Source organism: Musca vetustissima, unplaced genomic scaffold, assembly GCF_032173495.1.
Source record: "Musca vetustissima isolate MV318-11 ecotype Yass unplaced genomic scaffold, APGP_CSIRO_Mvet_v1 utg2636, whole genome shotgun sequence".
NCBI lineage: Eukaryota > Metazoa > Arthropoda > Insecta > Diptera > Muscidae > Musca > Musca vetustissima.
In genome coordinates, this window is record NW_026885589.1 from 1 (window position 1) to 24,422 (window position 24,422).

Consider the following 24,422-nt stretch of genomic DNA (forward strand, 5'->3'; position numbering starts at 1 on the left):
CAAATTTATAGATAACCTATTGACATTATCATTCAGACGGTCTATTACGGAATACACTTTATCCATCTCCTTCGCCACACTTTCTTCAACCCATGACCTCAAGTGGGCTCGAGCATCATTCACACTTTCGAGTACCATATTTCTTATTTGATTATTTACCTCGCTTGGTTGGTTACCTGGATTAGGGGCATTAGGTACATTGAATTGCAACCTAGCAGTAGCACCGGTGCTGGGTTGAGGGTTAATAATGGATCCAGACAGATCCCTTATGGTCGCATCCCTATCCATATTGGACTGTTCCATTCTACAGACAACTTTTTTCTTCTTTTGAGTTGGTCTAGGTGATAAAACTGATATCCTGCTGGTGTCGAAACTTCTTCTTTTTCCTGCATTAGAAATTAAAAAAATATTTCATTCAATGAATTTTATTTTAAAAAAAATTAATTTGATTTTTAAATAATTGTTGAGGATTTTTCGGTGGGGTTATTATAGTTCCGGATTTTAGATATTTATGAAGATATGTTGATACACAAAAAACAAAGTATGAAACAAGAAAATAGATCATTTAACTAAAACATATAAATTAGTAATAAGTTAGAAAACATAAAATAAATAATAAGAGTAAACAAATATAAATTAAATGATAAACATAAGAAGTTAATAAAATAAATAACATAAATAAAAAACAAATATTAATTGGCATAAAAAATAGACGTACAAACATTAAATTATTAATAGTTTTTAGTGGTTTTTAAACAATTTCACATATGAGAGGAAGTTAGGTATATTTTCAATTGCAATTGGGTTGAGTGTGTGGATTTTTTCCTGACATGAAATCAAATATTCTATATTAAAAGTGTCCTAATAAGGTTGTTTCAGTGTACTGGTAGACAAGACTTTAGTTAATTTTCTGACACAGACAAACATTTAGAAGCTAACCCCAAGGCAGTTTTCCATAATGAATAGAAAAGAGATCTCTTGGGAGAGATTTACATACAATGCAGTTTGTGAGCACGTCATCACAAACGCTATTGCACATATCCCCTACGTTACTTCCAATTGATGACTTAGACAAAACAAAAAATTAAAACACATATACTTGAGGGTAACACCACGGCAGTTTTCAATAAAAATTTTAATGAAAAAGATCTCGTGTATGAGTACTTCGAACAATGCACATTGAGATTACTTCTTCTCAATAGCTATTGCACTTTTCCCTATGCTAACCCTACGTCTATGGCTTATACTAAAATAAATAAAGAAATAAATAAAAACTGAAACACAAAAAAAACAGGTCATAATACACAATACATTCATTGTTACACTGAACGAACAAGACTATTGCAGCTGACCCTTGAGTATGGAACGAAAATCCTAATTTTCTAAGAAACCTAATCTAATATTGCACATTTATCACAAATTTAAAATAATTAAAGCTGTGTTTGCAACATCAGATTACGTCTATTTTACCCTATGGTCTATTGTACTGTGCTAAGTTGTTATTGCACAAATTTTTTTAGACTTTCGCTTGGGCGCCATATTGTTACGTGCCACCTACTTCGGTACTATGGTGTATCTGTGGCCGCTAGCTCAGGAGCCAATAATCAGGGCGGTTCCATCCCAGACACCAATAGTCCTAGAGGACGAACAATTAAATTTTTATTTCGACAAACATAAATAAAGACAAAACTATACAACACAAACACCTGGTACACCTGAAACAAGGGAGATTGGTGGTTTTACTCCCACACTTGCCCACCCTACCTTGACCCTCAGATCCTATTAAAAATACAACATTTTAAGGGCCCCGAATTCCACATACACTCACCTCATTACAATATCCTAACTCTCCTCTCTCACAAAAACAATCAGAACATCATATTATTTTTAACAAACAAATCAAAAACAGTTTATTGACATAATTTCCTTAATAGATAAAACACAATAAGAATGAAACATTAACTATTCTCTATAAATTTTGTGATTCATTAAACATTGGATTTTTACCCTTTCTTTATGTAGATATCACGCAATGCCAATATAGGCTTTTCTCCTAAATATTAAAATTGTTATACCTTCCTAAATGAGCTCGCTTAGTAGGTTTTTGCTGGACATATTAATTAGTCCACACTAAACACAAAACAACCTACATAAATTGGGGCAACCCTATAATCACTATATCTTACGAAAAAAACCTAGTTAATGCTTCTTACATATAGATATTTAGAATCATTATTTTATAAACACTTATGGACAACACAACTTAACCTAAGAGTTTAAATAGTATTGTTTTTGTAATATTATTAGTTTTAATCGATTTTTAAAATTTTCATAATTTTCAGATTTCTTTAGTTTTGGTTATGCCTTTTTATAATTTTTAATTTTTTGTAAATAACATACTTCTATTCTTTTCTTTCTTTTCAGATTATTTAATTTTCTTGTGGTGATGATGCCAGTTTTACATATGGAATTGGTAAGTACTATTTTTGTTACCTGGATTAATCCAAAAATAATAATAATTGATAACCTTTCCGTTTTATTCCTTTTCAGCACACCTACAGCCGACGTCTTCCTCGGGATAAGGCAGAACCCGGTTCTTTGGCGCTTGCTGTTGTTGCCGTCTTTATTGTGGCTGGGGCCAATTTGGTGGCTGTTTTGCGGCGCTTATTTGTGGCCAATGCAATGGCAGCGATTGTGGCCTGGAATAAGTTGGTGGCTGTTGCGGTAGCGGTTTTTTGTGGCCGATACAATAAAAACTGACCTCTCCGTTTTATGTTTGTTGGGGAGGTCAGTTGAAACCTCAGATTTTTGGTTAGTTGGCGGTACACTGGAAACACAAAAAAAACGCACAAAAAACAACATAAGTCGACACAATCACACACTACACAATGACTTTACACTTACGCTCTGTTTTTAACGCCCACAACATAAATAAAAATCTATTAAGGCAGATTTAGGCCTTTAATAAAACTAATATTCGAGTTTGTTTTATTTTCTGAAAAACTGTCGTATCGCACCACTGTTCAAATGAGAGCGCATTTTTCCCTTTGGGGTCCTTTTATACTGCAGGGGACGACGCCGAATTTTCCCTCTTTTCGGGCTTTTCTTTTTTTTCTGCTGTTTATCATTTTTTCCTATCTACGACCTAGCGATCCCTATACTTATCGCAGAGTTGCATATCCGATTAATAAACATCGATACTAATCGGTGTTAATGCAACTCTGACAGTAGCGGCAATTTTTGGTACCACAGCATTTCCGCTTCATTTCTAAAGTGCCGGTTTTTGTGGTCGGGAGGTCACGGACAATTTTTCCTTTTTATTTAAATTTTTTTTATTTAATTAAAAGAATATTGGTGAGGCAGTCAGTCCCACGCAACAAAACGTAAACAAAAAATGTGACAGTTTGTGAGATTTTCTACCAAAATGACCGATAATATTCGCCTCTTACACGACATGTTTATTGGATCATGTAGGAAATCTTGAACAAAACTCCCCGATAATAGGTTCGTTCGTTTATTGAATAATTTGAAAAAGAGAGAAAATTGAGAGAGCAGATTTCACAGTTGTGTTACTGAGTATTTGCTAATTCTTACAAGGAATATTAGATTTTATAAGTTCAACATTCTTGCAAAAATCTACATTAGAGTACACAGAATTAAAATCAATACAAATTTTACTGAGCGGATCTCCCATAGACTAATTTGTGCGATTAAAATCTACATATAATAGTTGATAATATCTACTAGATCGAAAAGGAACATTTATTCTAATAGATGAACTTAGGAAATCAGAGGGCATATTACCATTCGAATTGATTTTAACCTGCTAGTGTATGAAGGCAACAGAAAATCACTTCCAATGTAAACCTCTCAGTGCAAAAAGTAAGAATTGTTTCAGCACAGATTCGATTTTATCGGAATATATTGCATATTGAGGATCCCATACAACAGAACCATATTATAATATAGGTCTAACAAAAGACGTGCATAGTTGTTTTGTTACATAAGGATCCGAGAATTCTTTGGCCCACCGTTTTATAAAACATAATACATCATATGCTTTATTTACCATAGAAATAACATGATTGTCAAAGTTTAACTTGGGATCCATTAAAATACCAAGATCCGAACTGTTAATATTGTATTGCCTCATCAATGAAGAATTTCTAGAAAAACACATATGTTTACATTTGTTCAAATTTAAATCCATACAATTTAATCTTCACCATTGAAAAAAGGTTATTTTATTTAAATCATTTTGAAGTAAATTGACTAGTTTCTCAGAACTATGGGTAATGAATAACTTGACATGATCGGCATACATTAACAATTTAGAATGTACTACAGAAGTTGGCAAATCATATACAAACAATAGTAAAAGAACCGGCCCGAGTGACTTCCTTGGTTAACCCTATCAAAAGCTTTACTAAAATCTGTATAAATGGTATCAGTTTGATTTCGCTGAACAAATCCCTTTATTACAATTGAAGTAAACTCTATAAAATTTTGTTATAGTTGAAAGACCACTACGAAAGCCATGTTGATATGGACTTAAAATAGATTGAATTTGGTGAGAAATAACATCAATAATTAATTTTTCAAACAATATTGGGATATCACTTAATTTTGCAATTCCTCTGTAGTTTCCAGTTTCCATACAGTAATGATATTATTCCATCCTGCAGCCATCTGTACCTCAGCCCATTCAAGTAATAGAATTTCCCTAGTTTATTTATTTCCCTTTGCGTATAATAAAAAGTCGTGATAATCAATCATGGTAGAAACTTCCACATGCTAAAAACCTTTCTCTATGTTGCTTTTTCTTTTACCTATGCCTACCAGCCAAAACAAAAAAACAACACATTTTTTGAAAATTTCTTCCAGGTGAAATATTTCTGTTTTTGTTTTTGTATTTTTATTGCATGAGAATTCTTATGTGTACATACTATATAATATCCAGAAAATAATAATAAAAAATAATAAAACAAACAATAATAAAATCAAGACACAATATAAACAATGCAGTTAAATTTCAATTGATGTCGTAGAAATATTAAAATACACCCTAAATATACAATTAATAACTAAATATATATATGTATGTATATAGGTATGTAGCTTAATTGTTTTATTTTTCTAAAAATAAATTGCTTAAAACCAAAAGTCTTTATAGTTCTTAAAAATTAGTTTGGTTAGATAGAAAATGGGATAGAGCAAAACAAACAAAAAATCTTTAGAGTTAAAAGTTGTAGAGTTGTTTTTTGTAATAATAATATACAAAATTGTTGTTAATAATAGAATAAAAAAAAATAGAAGTCTTGCGTTAAGTCAGTAATAAAGGCGTGTTATGTTATTTGCATAATAGAAAACAAATTGAAGGAAATTGTAGTGAAACAAATATAACAATTTAAAAAAGATAATAATAAAAAAGTAAGTATAAAAAAAACTAATATTGGGCGCCACAAATATTTTTTTGTTTTGTATAAACTATTGTTTTTAAAATTTCAAATAATTTCATTGCTGTGTTGCATATGTTATAATTAAAATATATTTTAATGCTAATTGCTTGTTGTTTTCTTTTTTTTTTTTTTTTGTTATAAATATATTTATAATTTTGCTGTGATTTCTTTAAGAATTGTTTAATTATTTGGTTTTGTTTGTATATATGTGTTCAGTTTTTTTGTTTTATTTTGAAAAAAAAACAACGAAATGAAAAATAACGCATAAATACATTTATGTACTTTGTCTATTCTTTGTTTTGTTTTCTTGTTCCTTTTGTTTAATTACATTTAAACATTAATAAATTATTATGATTTGTGTTTTTGTTTTTTGTTCTTCGCAAATTTAACACAAATTTTGTGCAATGCATATTTTGTTGCAGTTGTTGTATTGTTTTCTTAATGTGTGTGTTTCCAGTATGTGAAATACAATATACTATATATTTTAAATATGTTTGTGGTATTGTTTTATTCATAATAGCTTCCCTCTTACACAATGTAGATTATATAAAAAATTTTTGTTTGTTTGTTTTTCTTACATAACAAAAATAAAAAAAGAAAAATACCTCTTCTGGCATTAATGGTATGGTTTATTTTTTGTTGTCCATCAAGGTGAGCTAGCCAGTTGGGAATCTGTAACAATAATTAGAAAAAAAAATAAAATTAACGACACATTTAGCAGAATACTTTTTTTTAATATTTAACAATTTTGATTCTCAAAAATTATAACAAAAATGTTACTTCTCAAACAGCCAAATTAAAACGCGTAAATTTAAATCGATCATAGCATCGATTGTGGAAGACGGCTATATACTTAAATTGGGACTGGACCTTAATAAGACAAAACATTCGTGAATCAATTGGGAAAATATTGGAATCTTTATCTTGGATAATTCTCTCATGGCAATTAAAGTATCACCCACTATTAAAATGAATTTCTACAAAAAGGAAGCGAAAGTGTCCATTCCAATGTACTCTGGGGGACAAGACATGGTTGTGTTGCAGTGAACGTCCTGAATTCCTTGGTATCGTATAAAAGCTTCGTTGTAGTACGGCACCACCGTTTCTACAAAAAAAAACACTTCAATGTGTCCAACAAGACAAGTGACACAGAAGATGTTCAATTGTCTCCGTCTCCTCCTCATCAACGCAGAGTCTACAGTAATCAATTGCATCAAGATCCCATTTACTAGTAAAGGCCCTGATATTGCAATGACCAGTAATGATTCCTGTTATTACTCTTATTTCAGCTTTACTCAGGTTCAACAGTGAGTGCGTTCTTTTGGTAGACAGAGCCGGCCGAATGGATGTTGACACGTTGCACTTAGGTTCGTTGTGCCAACGTTCATAGGCTCTTTCGTCGAAGAACGCCTCAAAGTTCCGGTAAAGATGACATATGGGTGGTTTGATTGAGTCATCAATTGCTAGATCTGTGGATTGAGATTCTCGTCTAGCTAGCAAAAGACTTCAACTTGGAAAACACTACAGTTGCAATCCAGCTTGTAGGTTAACTCAACGCCTAGTCTTTCACAGTAGACGCCTGCCCCTGTACCTTCTTCCGTCTTGGATCCGTCTGTATAGAAGGCCGGACCGTCCATAGGAGGGTTACTTCGGTTCCCGTCGCCTCTACTAGGAATAACGACATCTACATCGTCAAATCTCAGGACAGGTGATATATAGTCGTTTAGTTTTTCGCGTTGGTCCAATGTCATACCTGGTTCGTTCAAGATACAACCATGCCCAAAGGTATAAACTCGCCAGAGGTTTTGTTCATGCAACCTTAGGGCGCCACCGGCGGCCTCACTCTTAATGCTGAGGCCCAGAGGTGCTTTCAGAACTGCTTGTGACGTACTCTTCCTGGCTCCTGTAACTAAAATCGAGGCGGCCCTTTGTACCTTATCTAATTTACTGGATGTCGACTTGGGGCGCAGACAATTCCAACACACAAGAGAGCCATAGGATAGGATGTGCCTTACCACGGTGTTATACAACCAGTGTATAGTCGATGGTCTTAGCACCCAGCTTATCCCAATGGAGTTATTGCATGCGTATATTTCAATCAGACCTCTCTTCGCCCGTTCCTCAATGTTCCTATTCCATCGTAAGATATCTAATCAACATATGCCCGCTATTCGATAGCGAATGTGGGAATTATTCAAAACCAATTAAATTTTTAGTATATCCTCTTGTAGTATGTATTTCCAAAAGTACCTCCATAACTCAACTCTACACACCAATTCTGAGCGTAATAAAAATCTAGTTCTTTATTAAATTTGCTATCATTTGGTATACTCTTGTAATACTTGTTTCGAAACAATGGAGCCATTTCAAAAACTTACTACATACCTCCACATCCAACACCCCTGCAGTGGTCCTAATTTCTAATGTCAATATTCCAGCTCTATCGGTTCACATACATCCAAATTTAGTACGAATTTCCAAAACTTTCTACAAAGCCAATCCTACGCTCCAACAGTTATCCTTACATCAAATTTCAAGATTCCAGCTATATCGGTTCACCCAAATCCACATTTGGTACCATTTTGTACATATTAGTACGAATTTCCAAAACATTCAACATATCTCAATCCTACACCCCAACATTGACTCTAACTCTAAATTTCAGGGTTCCAGCTTTATCGGTTCACCCAACATTTAAATTGTACTAAATTTAGTACACGTTAGTACGAATTTCCAAACTTCCTACATCAGTTCACACAAAATTTCAATTGACCAAATTTAGTTGACAATGATCCTAAGTCCAAATGTGAAGATACCAGCTCTATCGGTTCACCCAAAACCACATATAGTACCGTAGTACAAATAAGTACGAATTTCCAAAACTTTCAAGAAACCCAACTCAATTCAAACTTCAAAATTCCAGCTCAATCCAAATCCTACACCCCAACTATGATCCTAAAATCCAAATTGTACCAATTATAGTATTATTTAGTACTTTCCGAACACATAAGTAAAAAAATTCCAAAAATACGTATCTATTCACCCCAAATTAAATTTGTACCAAAATTTAAATTTCAAATTTAAGAAGCTCTACCGGTTCGTAAATACAAATGGTACCACCTTTAGTACTTTTTAGGTACGTTTCGTACCTTTTATTAGTATACATAGATACTCACCCATAATTCACCTTAAACATGAATTCTATGTCATGATACCGATGTGGCAAAAAACTCCTGTAATCGCTGGACAGTAACCCGGTCCAATTTACACAAATCAAAATCGAATGTTTTTGTTGTGATTTCGTAGCAACCCGTAGCAGCTATTAGCTCGACAACATGCTGGAGATCTTCATTGTCCTGTAGTGTCATAATCTTATGATGTAACTCCTGCAATTCACTTAGATAATCCAAAGGCAATTGATGTGATGATGCCAATGCCGCTGCTGCAGCAGCAGTTGATGATGAATTTGCAGCCGATGTAGGCGTTGCTGAACTACTATTGCATGTGGCGGCATTTGCAGTGGCACTGGTAGCGTTGCCAACAGCCTCTGCGGCACTTAAGGCAGGTGAATGTGCAGCCGGCGGTACCGATGCGGGTGGTGCTAGTGGCGCAGCTGCTGCTGTACTCGATGGTGATGCTCCAGGCTGTAGGAAAGTTGATGTAGCCTCTGATATACTTGCTCTAGTGCCGGCATTACGTAGCGATGGTGATTTCGATTTTTCTCTTACGGATTTTGTTTCCTTTTTCATTTGTTTGAGCGGTGGCTCAATGAAGGTATTGGCTGCTTGAGAATTACGTCGTCGCTTCTTCTCCCGTTCTTCATCGTTTTTGGATGATTTCTCAGTTTTGTCTTTTGAAGACTTACTGGCCTTGGGTGGAGGTTCTTTCAATTGTGGAGCTGGTGGTGGCGGTGTAGGATTTACGGGCTTAGCCGTGGGCTCATGTGATGTAGCAGGTTTTTGTGCTTTGGGCAATGTTAAATCGGGAAAACTACTGTTTGAGCTATCAGAATGTGTGATGACTGTTGTTGGTGGTGGTGGTTTGTTTGCTGCAGCTGCCGTTTGAGTGTCAAGTGTGGGTGCCGATGAAACACTATCATTATCGCTAAGATCTAAGTGACCACCACTCGTAGGTGCAATTGTAGAAGGTGTTTCAAGGGGTGCAGAACTATTTGTGACACTGTTGTTTGTAGCTGCTGTGGGGACAGAGGTCGTCGACGAGGATGTTGTTAATAATTTGGCTTGTTTGCTTCTACTACTCTCGGTGCCATCAACATCATTCGATTTGTGTTTAGAGGATGATTTGTCCTCCTTTGATCTATCTTTGGATTTCTTTTCTTTGTTTTTCGAGGATTTGGACGAAGAGCTATTGCTGCTGCTGGTGGTTGTTGTCGACGATGTCGTTGACGATGGTGTTGTATTGACACCAGAAAGCTCTTCGGGATTACTAATACGTGGACTATTCGTAAGACTTGCTGTGGCACTGGATTGCTGTTGCAGTGTCTGCTGCAGTGGTGGTGGAACCGAAAAGTTCTCAGTGCTTTTCTCCTCTGTTGGTTTCTCTTTGCTCTCTTTTTCCTTTTTGCTTTCTTTCTCCTTATCGCGATCCTTATCTTTATCCTTATCACGTTCCTTATCTCGGTCCCGATCTTTGTCCTTATCTTTATTCTTTTCTTTCTTTTTGTGTTTGTGGGAGCGTTTATCTTTTTCGGGCTGTGCCGGCACATTTGCCGTTGGTGCCGATGTGGATGAAGATGATGAGGAGGTTGAAGCTTTTTTATCATTTGCTAAATGTTGTGTGGCGGCTGCATTTGCTGCCAGCACAGTTGTTGCTGCTGACCCTGATATTGGAAGAGCTGTTGAATTTTCTATATTTTTGGTTGACTCAGGTTTTGATGTTGGTTTTTCGGACTTCTTTGTTTCATTGGCATTTAACGGACTCTTTGAGTGTTTTTCTCCAACAACAGTTGCTGGTGGTGTAGGTATTGCCGAGTTGTTTGCATTTGTAGGGGACAAGGATGTTGGGTGTTTTGTTTCATCCTTGGAGGCAGTTGACTTAGAAGATGCCTCTAAAGATTTTTGTTTCTCCTTTTCTTCGTGTCGTCGCTCTTTATCTCTGTCCCTATCCTTGTCCTTATCTTTTTTCTCTTTCTTCGATTTTTTACCACTCGACGAAGAAGATTCCTTTGATTTCGATTCCTTCGATGAGGAATCTTTTGATGATTTCGATGATGAGGATTTGCCTTCTTCTATTTTACCACTTTGGGAGGATGAAGGTCTTGCTACCGACGAAGTTGAGCTGTTTGCCATTGTTCCAGTGGCACTTTGAGTATTTGGGGGCACCGAAGCAGTCGTTTTCATTGGACTTAGTTCTCTTGATGGCTTTGGACTCGCGGGTCTCTTGCTGTTGTTCGGAACATTTCCCGATGATGACGAGGACGATTTGTCTCGATCGCGATCTTTGTCACGATTTTTATCCTTCTTCGATTTTTCTTCATTTTTATCTCGTTTCTCATGTTTGGATTCTGATTTTTTGGAATCACTTCGGCCCTCCTTGTGGGGACTGTTTGTTGATTGCTTATGATGTTTTTCCTTGCGTTCAGATCGATCTTTGGACCTATCTGATGATGATTTTTCTTTATCTTTTGATGACTTCTCCTTAGTGGGAGGTATACCAGCGGTGTTGTTACTTCCCGATTGCCCTGTCTTAGTATCAGGAGAATGTTTGGCATTGTTGCCAGAATTATAAGCACCTGCAACTGCACCAGCTCCACCAGAATTTGTTATAGCTCCTGCTGTACTGCCTCCAGCTGAGGTAACTGAGGATGTTTTTGTTATGGGTGTACCAAATAGATTGGCGAATGAATTTAATTTGGAATCATCTGGTGGACGATTTTTGTGTTTCTTTTCGGCTGATGAGCTCTTGTGTACCTCACCATGTCCCGTTGTATTAGCACCTGACATTGAGTTATTCGTTATGGCATTACTAGATGTTACAGCTGATACCAGAACTCCACCGCCTCTCAAAAGTTTTTGACGAAATTCTTCGGATGGATTTTCAAAGACATATTTCTTTATTTCGTGATTATGTTTTGGCGGTCCTGTTGTCTGTAAATTCAAATCGTACTGATAGTTAATACGCTTGGGTTCATCTCGATTGCGTAGATGGATTTCAATTATAACATAGAAACCAGCATAACCCGACTCTTGAATTAGATATGGTGGCTCTTTGAAAACTGCAATGGAAAAATAGAGGTTTTTATCTGATGCCCGAAAATCGAGGCAATTACTGAACTACTCTACTTACCACGTTTGGGTTTGGCAAAAGATTCATGCAAAATGAAAACAATTTTCTCCACAAACACACTTATGTCGCCCTGTTGTCCTTTTACATATAGCTCCCAATCATGTGTGTAACCTTCAATGGTTTTTTTACTCCTCAACTTCGAGGTATGGCCAATTTCAAATTGCACTTTAACCGCCATTTACTTAACTCACAAGATTTGTGCACCGCGCGCAGCAACTTGTGCCTCAGTTTACAATTCTTCGTCCTTACCAAAAAGGATGTCAACTGAAAAAAAAAACAAACAAAATATATCAACCTACACACGAACTCACATATTAAGCCATCTCTAGCTAGCCATCAGCAGTGTGCCAGCCAGCCAGCCTGAGCCAAAGCCATGAATGTGTGTTATGATGTGCATCATCAAGAAGTGTATAAGCGAAAGAAAGTTAGAAAGGGAAGGAAAATGCGTGTGCAACGAGAAAAATCTCAACAACATTTTCCCAAAAAATGGAGGGGGGCTGGCATGGATGGATGGCATTAGTAACGAAAACCACTACAATCGGGCTGTGAAATATTAAAAAATTACCATGTGCCAATTAATTATGGAAAATTAACACTTTGTTTTTGTTTATTCTTGTCAATCGATCGAAAGGGTTTACAAACTTTCTTTAAATCTATATTAAGTTCCATCCATTCCATTCACATGCCGACCGCCCGCGCTCTCCCCTTTATCTATCGTTGGCACACACACACTCAGACACATTCATTACACACTGACTGATTGACTACTGCTGCTGTTCGCTTCTTCTTGCATTTGTTTTCAATTACAATTCAGAAAACATAATTCTTACATTGTTGGGCAATTAATTTACGGTATTATTGGAGATATTTCAATCGTATGATGCTCAGACATTCAATTTTAATGCATTAATTCAATAAAACGTCGGCAATATGTTATGTTTTTCCATAATATTTTTTCTTGCAGTTTATGTGACTTTTTACCAAAAAACGAACTAGTTCATTGGAACTATTCCGAGAAAGGAACGAACGGAACTAGTTCCAGTTCTTTAATTAATATATTCCTTTCTCTGATCCAGTTCCTTTTTTGAACTATTTGAAGCAAAGGAACTGTATGGAGCAAAGGAACTATAAAGAGCAAAGGAACTATATGGAGCAAAGGAACTATTTGGAGCAAAGGAACTATATATGGAAAAACGAAAAAAAAAAAAAATAATAAAAGAGAGAGAGAGAGATTCAAAAGAACAGTGGGAAGCCTCCAAGACTCCAGCCTTCATAAAATTCGCTTGTTAATCGTCGTTCTGCCAAGACTCAAGCGACGTCGTACGCAAACCTTCGCCAACAAATGGTCTGTTCCAGTACTTTTTATACCCTCCACCATAGTATGGAGGGTATATTAATTTTGTCATTCCGTTTGTAACTCATCGAAATATTCATTTCCGACCCTATAAAGTATATATATTCTTGATCAGGGTAAAATTCTAAGACGATGTCCGTCCGTCTGTTGTAATCACGCTATCTTCTGAAGGAATTGAGATAGGGTGCTGAAATTTTGCATAGGGTTGTTTTTTGTCTGTAGGCAGGTCAAGTTCGAAGATGGGATATATCGGTCCACGTTTAGGCATAGCTCCCATATAAGGGTACCCCCCAATTTTTGGTATTTTGGGGTTCTTGAGCGCTTTTTTCAACCGAATTTGTAGTAAATGTATCCACAAAAAATTATAAATATAGGTCCACTTTTTCTTGTAGCCCCCATATAACGGTACCTCCTAATTTTCAGTATTTTTTGGGTTTTTATCGTATTTTTCACCGAATTGGCTGTAATTTAGTATTTTGAGTTCTTAGCAGGTACCAAATCTCTCCACAAAAAAATTTAAATATAGGTAAATTTTTTCGGATATCCCCCATATAAGGGTACCCCCCATTTCGGTATTTTGGGGTACTTGAGCGCGCTTTTCAACCGAATTCGCTGCAATTTTGTACATTGGGTTCATATTGCGTACCAAATATCTCTACTAAAAAGTATAAATATCGGCCCACTTTTTCTGGTAGCCCCCATATAAGGGCACCCCAAATTTTCGGTATTTTGAGGTTCTTACGCGCGATTTTCAACCGAATTCGCTGAAATTTGGTACAGTGGGTTCATATTGGGTACCAAATATCTCTATTTAAAATTATAAATATCGGTCCACTTTTTCATTTCAAATACCTGTCAGTATACCTGTGGTGGAGGGTATCCAAAGTTCGGCCCGGCCGAACTTAACGCTTTTTCACTTGTTTAATAGTAAAGCTAGTAAAAGGGAAACATTTCAAGTCTCAGAGTACAAAATAATTTGAAAAGTTCGGGAACGCAAATCTAGTAAATATGCCAAAATCAACATAACAAAAAGTTTACAAAGAGAAAGCCATTTTGTTTTGTGTTCTCTTAAATTTGATTCAATGCTTTACCAGTTTTATGGGTTCAGGAACGGTTTTCGAGTAAAAAGTTGCAAAACTTGTAAAATTAGTAGATTCTTTTAGGTTTTGGAACGGAGCTAAAATAAAAACGACGACTGAAAAAATTGAAAAACGTTCCACCTGCTAACGAATGGGAGGAGAAGACAAAATGGCCGATAAAGATGAACTCAAAATGGTATAACCGAAAGTTTACGAATGAGGTTTAAACTCCATGTACATTAGAACTTTTTACCGGGTTAACCTACTTTATTAGGATTTATTTGACATATATGCAAAGGAAATGACAATTGAAACCCACTGGGTTAACGAAATCCGGTTAAATGTAAACGTACTGTTAGGCAAATTATGATTAGGGATAAGTAAATCGACTTTCGATTAATCGACTTTTTGTATTGAAAAGTCTAATGCCATGTACAGACGAGCGTTGTTCCCTCTCTCATTCGTGGTTCGACTCTTAATTACGAAGTAATTACATAGTTCAAAGGAACTACATTAAGGAACTAGTTCCTTTTTAAAAAAGAAACGAGAATGATCGATCCGCTACGTGAACTAGATTGCCCAACTCTACCAAAAATACTAGGTTCGTTCGTTTACTCAATAATTTGTACGAATTTGTACAAATTATTACAAAATGTTGTTCGTTTACCCAAAAGTCCAGTAAAAGAGAGTGAATTGAGAGAGCAGATTTGACAGTTGTGTTACTGAGTATTTGCAAATTCTTACAAGGAAAATTTACTCAGTAACAATTTTCTTGTACCATCAGCTGATATTTAATCAGCTGTTTTGTTATGTTTTGTAAACAAACAAAAAATTTTTCTCAAGAAAATTTATTGTTTTTTTTAATTCTATTTTGATTTTGTATCATTAAATACCAAAATGGATGAAGAAAACGCAAGTATTTAAAAATAAGGTAATACAAGAGTAATTGGCGAACGATTTTTTAGGTTCCAAATCCAAACAAAAAAGTGTGCATCCCAAACATGTCTGCCCCAATTTGTTTCTTGTTTTAATCAGCTGTGTCGAAACAATCTTTTTACTGGATGTTGTTCGTTTACTTTTTGCAGTTTTCTCTCTTGAGAAGGAAAAAATCATATTTACTCTCTGCAAATTCTTACTGAGTAAATATTACTGGGAAAGTAAACGAACGAACCTACTGTCTTGCAGTTTATGTGTAGGGATAAGTAAATCGACTATCGACTAATCGATTTTGTATTGAAAAAGTCTAAAAGTCGACTTTTGATATATGGGGAAATCGTAAAGTCGACTTCTCAAGATCGACTTCCGATTTTAGATAAATAAATACTTGCTTTATTATCACAAAGTCGAAATTGTCAAAAAATACAGATTCCAGAACTTTATTTTATCGGTTGACAACTATTCACATAAAAAAATCAAACTTTTAGTCCATTTTGCATTAGTCGGTAAAAGGTGGAATTCAATTTTGAACAGGTTTGACAAAATCCAAGGATCGAAATGTCGACTTTTTAATTAAAGGTCAGAGGCAATGCACAATAAATAGGTAATCCATTTAGCGCAACTGATGACTCGATTAAAGGGCTAAGCAGAATGCTCGCGTTGAGCCATCCGTCGCGTTTGTGTTATTGTTTCCTTGTGTTTGTTGTATTTTCGATAACATATAACGCGACGGATGGCTCAACGCGAGTATTCTGCTTAGCCCTTAACTGTCAAAGTGAGTAATTTCTATTTGAATTCGATGTGCAATGTTGCCAATCATGTGAAATATTATATAGAAAATTTTGACAGAAGGTTGAGACAAAAACAAATGTTTTTGTTTTGATACGTCACCTTATTATTGCATCATGGTCATGATTCAATAAACGACAATTATGGGTTAAAATCCGCCAAGCTGTCAAATTTTTTGTTTACGTTATCACACGACCTTATTATTGGATCATAATACATGGTTTATTATACCAATGCCACGGACGGCTCAAATACAAATAATTGTGTTCGTCCTTTGTTTGTTATTTATTTTGGCGCAAATAAAATGTTTTCTTGAATCAGCTGTTTATTTGCTAAATCTTACTAAATGTTGTCTGTTTACTTTTTTCAGTATTATCGCAAAAGAGAGTAAAAATGGCTTACTCTCTGAACTAGAACTTACTGAATAAATGTTGTACAACAACCACATGGAAATTTGTTGTTGTAAGTTATACTAGTATCAACGTCATTTGACAGAAAAATGTAAACAAACAAATAAATTATCAACAAATTACATTTATTTTGAAAATTAAATATTTTCGAATCCTCAAAATAAAATTGAAAAACATAAATGAAATTCTATCAAATTTACATTTCTAGTTCTTCCACATCTTTCCTATAATTGAGCGATTGCCACTTATATGTGTAACACATATATGATGTGCTTCCTTAAGCGGTGTACACACTATCATTTTGACTGTCAGCTTTTTTCTCGATTACTGACTGTCCAACAACCATAAATATTTTTGTGGTTGCCTGATGAATGACAAACATGTGAGGCCACACTATCAAACAAGCAAAATTTGAGCAAGAGTGCCATTCAAAAATGCTAGTGTGTACACCGCATTAGGGATATGTAGCCGAGCGCAAAAGTCGATTTTTAGACTTTTCGATTTTTGCCTTTGACTAAAAAGTCGACTTTTCCATCTTTCGATTTTGTCAAAACTGTTCAAAATCGATTTTCGACTTTACTGACTCCTGCAAAATTGACTAAAAATTTGATTTTTTATATGAATTATTGTGAATAGATAATGTAAAGTTCCGGAAAGTTCAGTAGTATTACTATATTATTTAATAAGGTGTATGCATCAGATACAACAACAAATATTTTACAAAAACCACATTGTTGTTATAGAAATTAAATTGTCATCATGATTCCAACCATGGTACAATAATACAAGGTATGGCAGCTTGAGGTGAATAACAAAAAAGCAACTAACCTCTTCTGCCAAAAATAAAATAAATATACGCAACAAGTGTTTGTGTTTATTTGACAGTTCTTCAACACAAAACTAAAAACGCGAAAAATGTTATGATTTCTTCCCAAAATCCAATAGGGAATACCTTCAAATGAGAGTGGGTAGGGAGAAAATTTACCGGTAATTAATTGATGATTACACCACATTTTCTCATTTTTCTTAATTTCGAATTGCCAACACCTGATCTCATCTGTTTTTCAAGTTCTCATGCCGAGTTTAAAAACCCCTACAGTTCCGGCACGTTTTTCGAATTGGAGAGCCCTAACATTTTTTCCCGGTTTTTGTTTTGATTCTGATCTTTACCGACCACATTTCTTTATTTATTCTTTCGCACACACGTTTTCAAACAATTTCGGAGTTCCATTTGAAATTAGTTACCACTTTTGGAACTCTTGAGAGGATAAAGTTATCAAAGTCTAACAGAACATCCGGAATACACCGAAAACATTTAAAAAAACAACATGCAGACTATACGGGAATTTACAAGAAAAACAAAAAGGGGAAATATTCTCAAGGTCCAAAGGATTGAAAACTTCATTAAAATTTGAAAATTTGATAAATAATTTATTTTTTTCAACAGATTGTCCGTGAACATTATTTGCGTATAGATTTGGGTTGTGGTTCCGATATTTGCCATCGTTGCCAGCAAGATGAGGATGGTGTCCAGCTAAGAACGGAACGTATGAATCGTAGCACCTTGTTCGACTTTCCCCACTATGTCGTATTGGATACAAATGTGGTCTTGCATCAAATCGACGTACTTGAAGAGGATGCTTTACGCAATGTTATTGTCTTGTCCACAGTACTGCAGGAGGTGAAACATTGCAGTTCGGTCATCTATAAACGATTCCATGAAGTTGTCCAGCATAAGCCACGTGGTTTCTTTGTGTTTGTTAATGAACATCATAAGTGAGTCCATTGGGAGGGAGGGGTTAATTTAATGCTCATCAATTAAATGCGAATGTAATTTTGGTTTTTCTTCAAGGGACACCTATGTTGAGCGCAAACCTGGTGAATCAGCCAATGATCGCAACGATCGTGCTATACGTTTTGCCACCGCCTGGTATGATGGTCACATCATGGATGTCCAACAATCGGCCACAAAAAAATCGAAAGGTAAACAAATGACAAGAGTTGTGCTAATCACCGATGACATTGCCAATAAAGAAAAAGCCGAAAAGGAGGGCATCTTGGCAGCCACAGCTGAGGAATACATTAAATCATTAGTTGACTATCCTATGCTAATTGATAAATATGCCCGAAAGGATATTGAAAAAGATCGTGAAACTGATCCACTATTTCCCATGCATTTGAGCATGAATGAAATTATTGATGGTGTTCGAAATCAACGTCTGTTACAGGGAGCGTTTCAGGCATCGAGAGAAAACTATTTGGAAGGTTCGGTTAATGTGGAGGGTTATGAAAATCCGGTGAGTAATATAAAAAAATACCAATCAATACAAAATTTGTGGGAAAAAAGTCCTTGGAATTTTTCCTATAGAAAAAATCTGTCCGCAGTAGCAGAGAACTAGTTTTCTTTAGAAACAAATATGTCCGCAGTACTATTATTTTTTCAATAGAAAAAATCCATCCTCGGTAACTGGAAAATGGTTTCTATTGACTAAAATCTGTCCTCAGTAGCGGAGTATTTTTTCTAACTCTGGAATTTTCCTATAGAATACTGAGGAATTTTTTTATAAGAAAATATGTCCTCAGAGACTCATTTTTTTCTATAGAAGAAAATCTGTCCTCAGAGACTCATTTTTTTATAGAATAAAATCATTCCTCAATCACTGAGGAATTTAAAAAAAAAATCCGTTCTCAGTGATTGAGGAATTTTTTTATAGAGAAATTCTGTCCTCAGCAATTGAGGATTTTTTTTATAGAAAAAAATCTTTCCTCAGCAATTGGGAATTTTTCTTATCTGCCATCCTCAGCAACTGATTTTCTTTTGGTATAGAAAAAGATCTGCTCTCAGATGCTAAGGTTTTTTTTATAAAAAATAAGCCCACAGTGTTATCTGATGATTTTTTTCTTTAGAAAAATTGTCCTCAGGAATTCTTTTCTTTAGAAAAAATCTGTTCTCAGCAATAGAGGATTTTTTCTTAAGAATAATATTTTTCCTCAGCAACTGAGGACTTTTTTCTATAGAAAAAATCTTTGCTGATTTGAGGAATTTTTTTTTATAAGAAAAATGTGACAACTTTTATGTCCTATAAAAAACTCTTCCTCTGCAACCGACTGACCGTTTTCCTGTCATGTTTCCTCCCAGATTCTTATCCAAGGTCGTGATTCTCTGAATCGTGCTGTCGATGGTGATCTGGTGGCCATTGAGCTGCTTCCCGAATCCAAATGGTCAGCACCTAGTGAAATTGTTCTCGAAGAAGCCGAAACAATTGATGTGGGTGAAGGTGATGAAGCCGATGAACAACCTGCTGAAGATGTACTGGCTGATGCTGCCCTCAAAGCATCGGCTAGTGGCGAGAAAAGACCCACGGGTAAAGTTGTGGGTATTATAAGGCGTAAACGTCGCCAATATTGTGGTATATTACAACCAGCCCAATTGCCGGGTGGTACAAAACATATTTTTATACCAGCCGATCGTAAAATACCACGAGTGCGTATTGAAACGCGACAAGCGGATAAGTTACAGAATCAACGTATAATTGTGGCCATTGATACATGGCCAAGGTCGTCACGTTATCCACATGGTCATTTTGTTAGGGCTTTGGGAGCCCTGGGTGATGTTGAAACCGAGAATGAAGTTATTCTCTTGGAGCATGACGTGCCGCATAGTAAATTTTCCGAAGAGGTTCTTAGCTTTTTGCCCAAAATGCCTTGGACCATTACACCGGAGGTGAGTGAAAAAAGGAAAAATATTTTTTTGAATGAAGGATTTTTATTTTGAAATTTGTTTTATTTTTAGGATTATGCTGAACGTGTTGATTTGCGAGATTTGGATATATGCTCTGTTGATCCTCCCGGCTGTACAGATATCGATGATGCTCTACATTGCCGTGATCTGCCAAATGGCAATTTAGAAGTTGGTGTCCACATTGCCGATGTTAGCCACTTCATACGTCCCGGCAATGCCTTGGACAAGGAGGCAGCCAGCCGAGGCACCACCGTTTATTTGGTTGGCAAACGTATTGACATGGTTCCCGATTTGTTGAGTTCCAATTTGTGTTCATTGCGTGGTGGTGTAGAACGTTTTGCCTTCTCGTGTATTTGGGAAATGGATCATGAGGCCAATGTTATTAGCAAAAAATTCCATAAATCCGTGATAAAATCCAAATCGGCAATGACCTATGAAATGGCACAAATTATCATCGATGACAAGACACAAAATCATAATATTGCAAAATCATTGCGTAATTTGAATAAATTGGCAAAGATTTTGAAAAAGCGTAGAATGGATAATGGGTAAGGCAAACGAATATTAAGAATCTAAAAAAAAAAAAAAAATTATATGTATTCTTCTTTTACAGAGCCTTGGTCTTGGCCTCGCCAGAAATTCGTTTCCAGGTGGACAGTGAAACCCACGAACCGTTGGAGGTAGAGGCCAAACAATTACGCGATACCAATTCAATGGTAGAAGAATTCATGTTATTGGCCAATGTTACAGTGGCCGAACACATCGCCCAAGAATTCCCCGAATGTGCAATGTTGCGTAGACATCCACGTCCACCGATAAGTAATTTCGAACCGTTGATAAAGGCCGCCCGCCATCAAAACTTTGAGATATGTTGTGACTCTGGTTTGGAATTTTCCAAATCGTTGGATAAATGTGTTAAGGCCGATAATCCATACTTTAATACAATGATACGTATTTTAGCCACAAGATGTATGATGCAGGCCTTGTATTTTATTAGTGGTACCCTGCAGAAGGATCAATTTGAACATTATGGCTTGGCCGCTCCGATTTATACGCATTTCACATCGCCAATTAGAAGGTGGGAATGATTACTTTCTAAAGCCTTCATTTTATATTTTTATTTTCGAACATTTTTTCATTTTCAGATATTCCGATATTATTGTACATCGTTTGTTGGCCGCCTCAATTGGGGCGGACAGTACCTATGCGGCATTGTTGGATAAAAATGCCAATGCTGAATTGTGTCACAATCTAAATTATCGCCATAAAATGGCTCAATATGCTGGCAGGGCTTCGGTGGCACTAAATACCCATCTATTCTTTAAGGGCAAAGTGCAGGATGAGGAGGGGTAAGTGAAGGCATTAAACATGATTTCAAACCATAATTAAACCTTTTTGATTTTTGCAGTTATATTTTATTTGTACGCAAAAATGCTTTACAAATTCTCATTCCGAAATTTGGTTTGGAGGGTACAATTTATTTGAATGCCCTCAAGGATGATCAAAAGAAAACCAACAATGATGTTGTATTTACCTTTAATGAAGAGGTAATTTTTTATTCAAATTTCCAAAATCCATATTTATTAATGAAATATATATTTTAAATGTGTTTCTTTTTCCTCCCTAGGATTACACACAACGTTGTGGTGATATCATTTTCCATGCCTTTGATCCGGTCACCGTACGCTTGAGTTTAGATTCCAGCAATATACAACATGAAAAATTAGTTTTTCAATTGGTTAAACCTTATATTAAAGGTTTTAGTATTGAAATCGATGACAATAATACTGCTGTTGGTGCTGAAACAAAATCGAACGATGTTGAAATGACCTCAAATGCCGCCGCCGCCGCGGCCGCTCCACCACAAAAGAAAATTAAAAAATCCAAACAAAATAAAAACAATAAATAACCAATTCATTGACGATTGGTGAATAATCCAACAAAAAAACACCATCATCATCATTATTTTTGTTCTTTACTTTTTTTATTTTATATATTTTGTATACAAGCAAATGTAAATATTTTTAGTATGAGGTTACAATTGGATGGGGTTATTTGTAATACGTATAAGAAAAAGAATTAAAAACAAATTAGAATACAAACAAAATAAAAATATTGACATCTTGTACAAGAAAATACGCGTTACGAAAAAAATCATTTAGTGTAGATATTTTTAGAAGATATTTAAGGGGCTATTGGAGCTATAAACGCGGATTTTTAAAAGAATTAATTTGAGAGACCATTTGAATTAAAAACTTGAATTGTTTTAAGAATTATTTAAAATAATTTATTTGGAGGACTTCTTTAGCTATTATCGTGGATTTTTTCAAGAATTTATTTGAGGGTATAACTAAACTAAAAACACGAATTTTTAAGAGAATTTTTTTGAGGTAATATCTCAACTATAGGCGTGGATTTTTAAAATAATTTTTTGAGGGAATATCTGAACTATAGGCGTGGATTTTTAAAAGAATTTTTTGAGCGAATATCTGAACTATAGGCGTGGATTTTTTAAAGAATTTTTTGAGCGAATATCTGAACTATAGGCGTAGATTTTTAAAAGCATTTTTTGAGGGAATATTGGTGTGGATCTTTAAAGGGAATATCTCAACTATAGGCGTGGATTTTTAAAATATTTTTTTTGAGGGAATATCTAAACAATAGGCATGGATTTTTAAAGAATGTTTTTAAGGGACCATGAGAGCTATAAACGTAATTTTTTAGGAACCATCAGAGCTATAAATGTAAATTTGTAAAATAATTTTTTTGAGGGAATATCTGAACTACAGGGGTGGATTTTTAAAGGAATTTTTTGAGGGAATATCTGAACTATAGGCGTGGATTTTTAGACGGCAATATCTGAACTATAGGTGTGGATTTTTAGAAGGGCGTGGATTTTTAGAAATGAATTTTTAAAGGAATATCTGAACTATAGGCGTGGATTTTTAAAAGAATTTTTTAGAGGGAATATTAAAAAGAATTTTTTGGTGGAATATCTGAACTATAGGCGTGGATTTTTAAAAGAATTTTTTAGAGGGAATATTAAAAAAAATTTTTGGTGGAATATCTGAACTAAAGAATTTTTTAAAGAATTTTTTAGAGGGAATATTAAAAAAAAAATTTTGGTGGAATATCTGAACTACAGGCGTGGATTTTTAAAAGAATTTTTTAGAGGGAATATTAAAAAAAATTTTTTGGTGGAATATCTGAACTATAGGCGTGGATTTTTAAAAGAATTTTTAGAGGGAATATTAAAAAAAAATTTTTGGTGGAATATCTGAACTATAGGCGTGGATTTTTAAAAGAATTTTTTAGAGGGAATATTAAAAGGAATTTTTTGGTGGAATATCTGAACTATAGGCGTGGATTTTTAAAAGAATTTTTTAGAGGGAATATTAAAAAGAATTTTTTGGTGGAATATCTGAACTATAGGCGTGGATTTTTAAAAGAAAATTTTTGAGCCTCGATCTTTTCAGAGCTATAATCTTATCAGTCTTATTCTGGACATCAATTCACAGTGAATTGGTTCGCTATTCCCTTTAAAGTTATTCCGAACCAGAACTCGCAGCGATTTTTTTTTTTTTTTTGCATTTTCACTTTCCCCTTATTCCGAATCAAGCTCGAAAGATGTTCTTTCAAATTTATCGATGATGATTTGAAGGAAGAAATAAAGAAGGAGGAGAATGTCATAAAAAATTGGCCACCTTAAAAATTTGGGGAGATAAAGTATCGAAATTAAATAAAAGGGGACAAAATTATGTAGTGAAATTATAAATTACGAATTAATTTAATTCAATCACAGATTTTTCCCATTATTCGTTGTGTTTTTATGTCATAAAAAATTTTCTTTTATTTCTAATCTGTTGTAGCTGTTGCACCAAATTGCATCAAAACAATAAACAGCTGCTTCACATGCCATAGCGAATTGGCTGTATATTTTTAAGAGAATTTATTTGAGGGACTTTCAGAGCTATAAGCTTATATTTTTAAGATAATTTATTTGAGGAATAATTTGAACTATATGCGCGGATTTTTAAAGGAATGCTTTTGGAGGGCTGCCAGATTTCGAATGGCGGTTTTTTTTAAAGAATTTATTAGATGGCATATCTAAACTAAAAAACGTGCTTTATGAAAATAATTTATTTAAGGCACTATTAGAACTATAAGCTTAATTTTTTTTTAATAATTTATTTGAAGGACTATTTTTGAACTTAAATTTAATGAATTTAAAACGTGGATTCTTAGAATAATTTTAGTTACTATCTGACCTATAAGCGTGGATTTTTTGAGGAATTATCTAGAATAAAAATTCGGATTCCTAAAAAAATTGTGGTACTATGTGGATTT

At 34.9% G+C, this 24,422-nt stretch overlaps 2 protein-coding genes across 2 annotated transcripts; one reads left to right on the forward strand and one right to left on the reverse strand.

Annotated features, from left to right (window-relative positions):
- Positions 1–8,628: 8,628 nt before the first annotated feature.
- Positions 8,629–11,964, reverse strand: LOC133332828 (protein AF-9). The gene is made up of 2 exons (XM_061541198.1): positions 11,766–11,964; positions 8,629–11,694 (listed from the first exon to the last, which is right to left on the reverse strand). The coding sequence occupies exons 1-2, from the start codon at positions 11,941–11,943 to the stop codon at positions 8,666–8,668; spliced, it is 3,207 nt and encodes a 1,068-aa protein (XP_061397182.1). The 5' UTR covers positions 11,944–11,964; the 3' UTR covers positions 8,629–8,665.
- Positions 11,965–17,661: 5,697 nt separating this feature from the next.
- Positions 17,662–23,974, forward strand: LOC133332829 (exosome complex exonuclease RRP44). The gene is made up of 10 exons (XM_061541200.1): positions 17,662–17,715; positions 17,781–18,109; positions 18,186–18,630; positions 19,473–20,057; positions 20,127–20,623; positions 20,689–21,153; positions 21,221–21,424; positions 21,484–21,622; positions 21,703–21,927; positions 23,945–23,974. Exons 1-10 carry the CDS (start codon positions 17,662–17,664, stop codon positions 23,972–23,974), a joined length of 2,973 nt encoding a protein of 990 aa, XP_061397184.1.
- Positions 23,975–24,422: the final 448 nt, after the last annotated feature.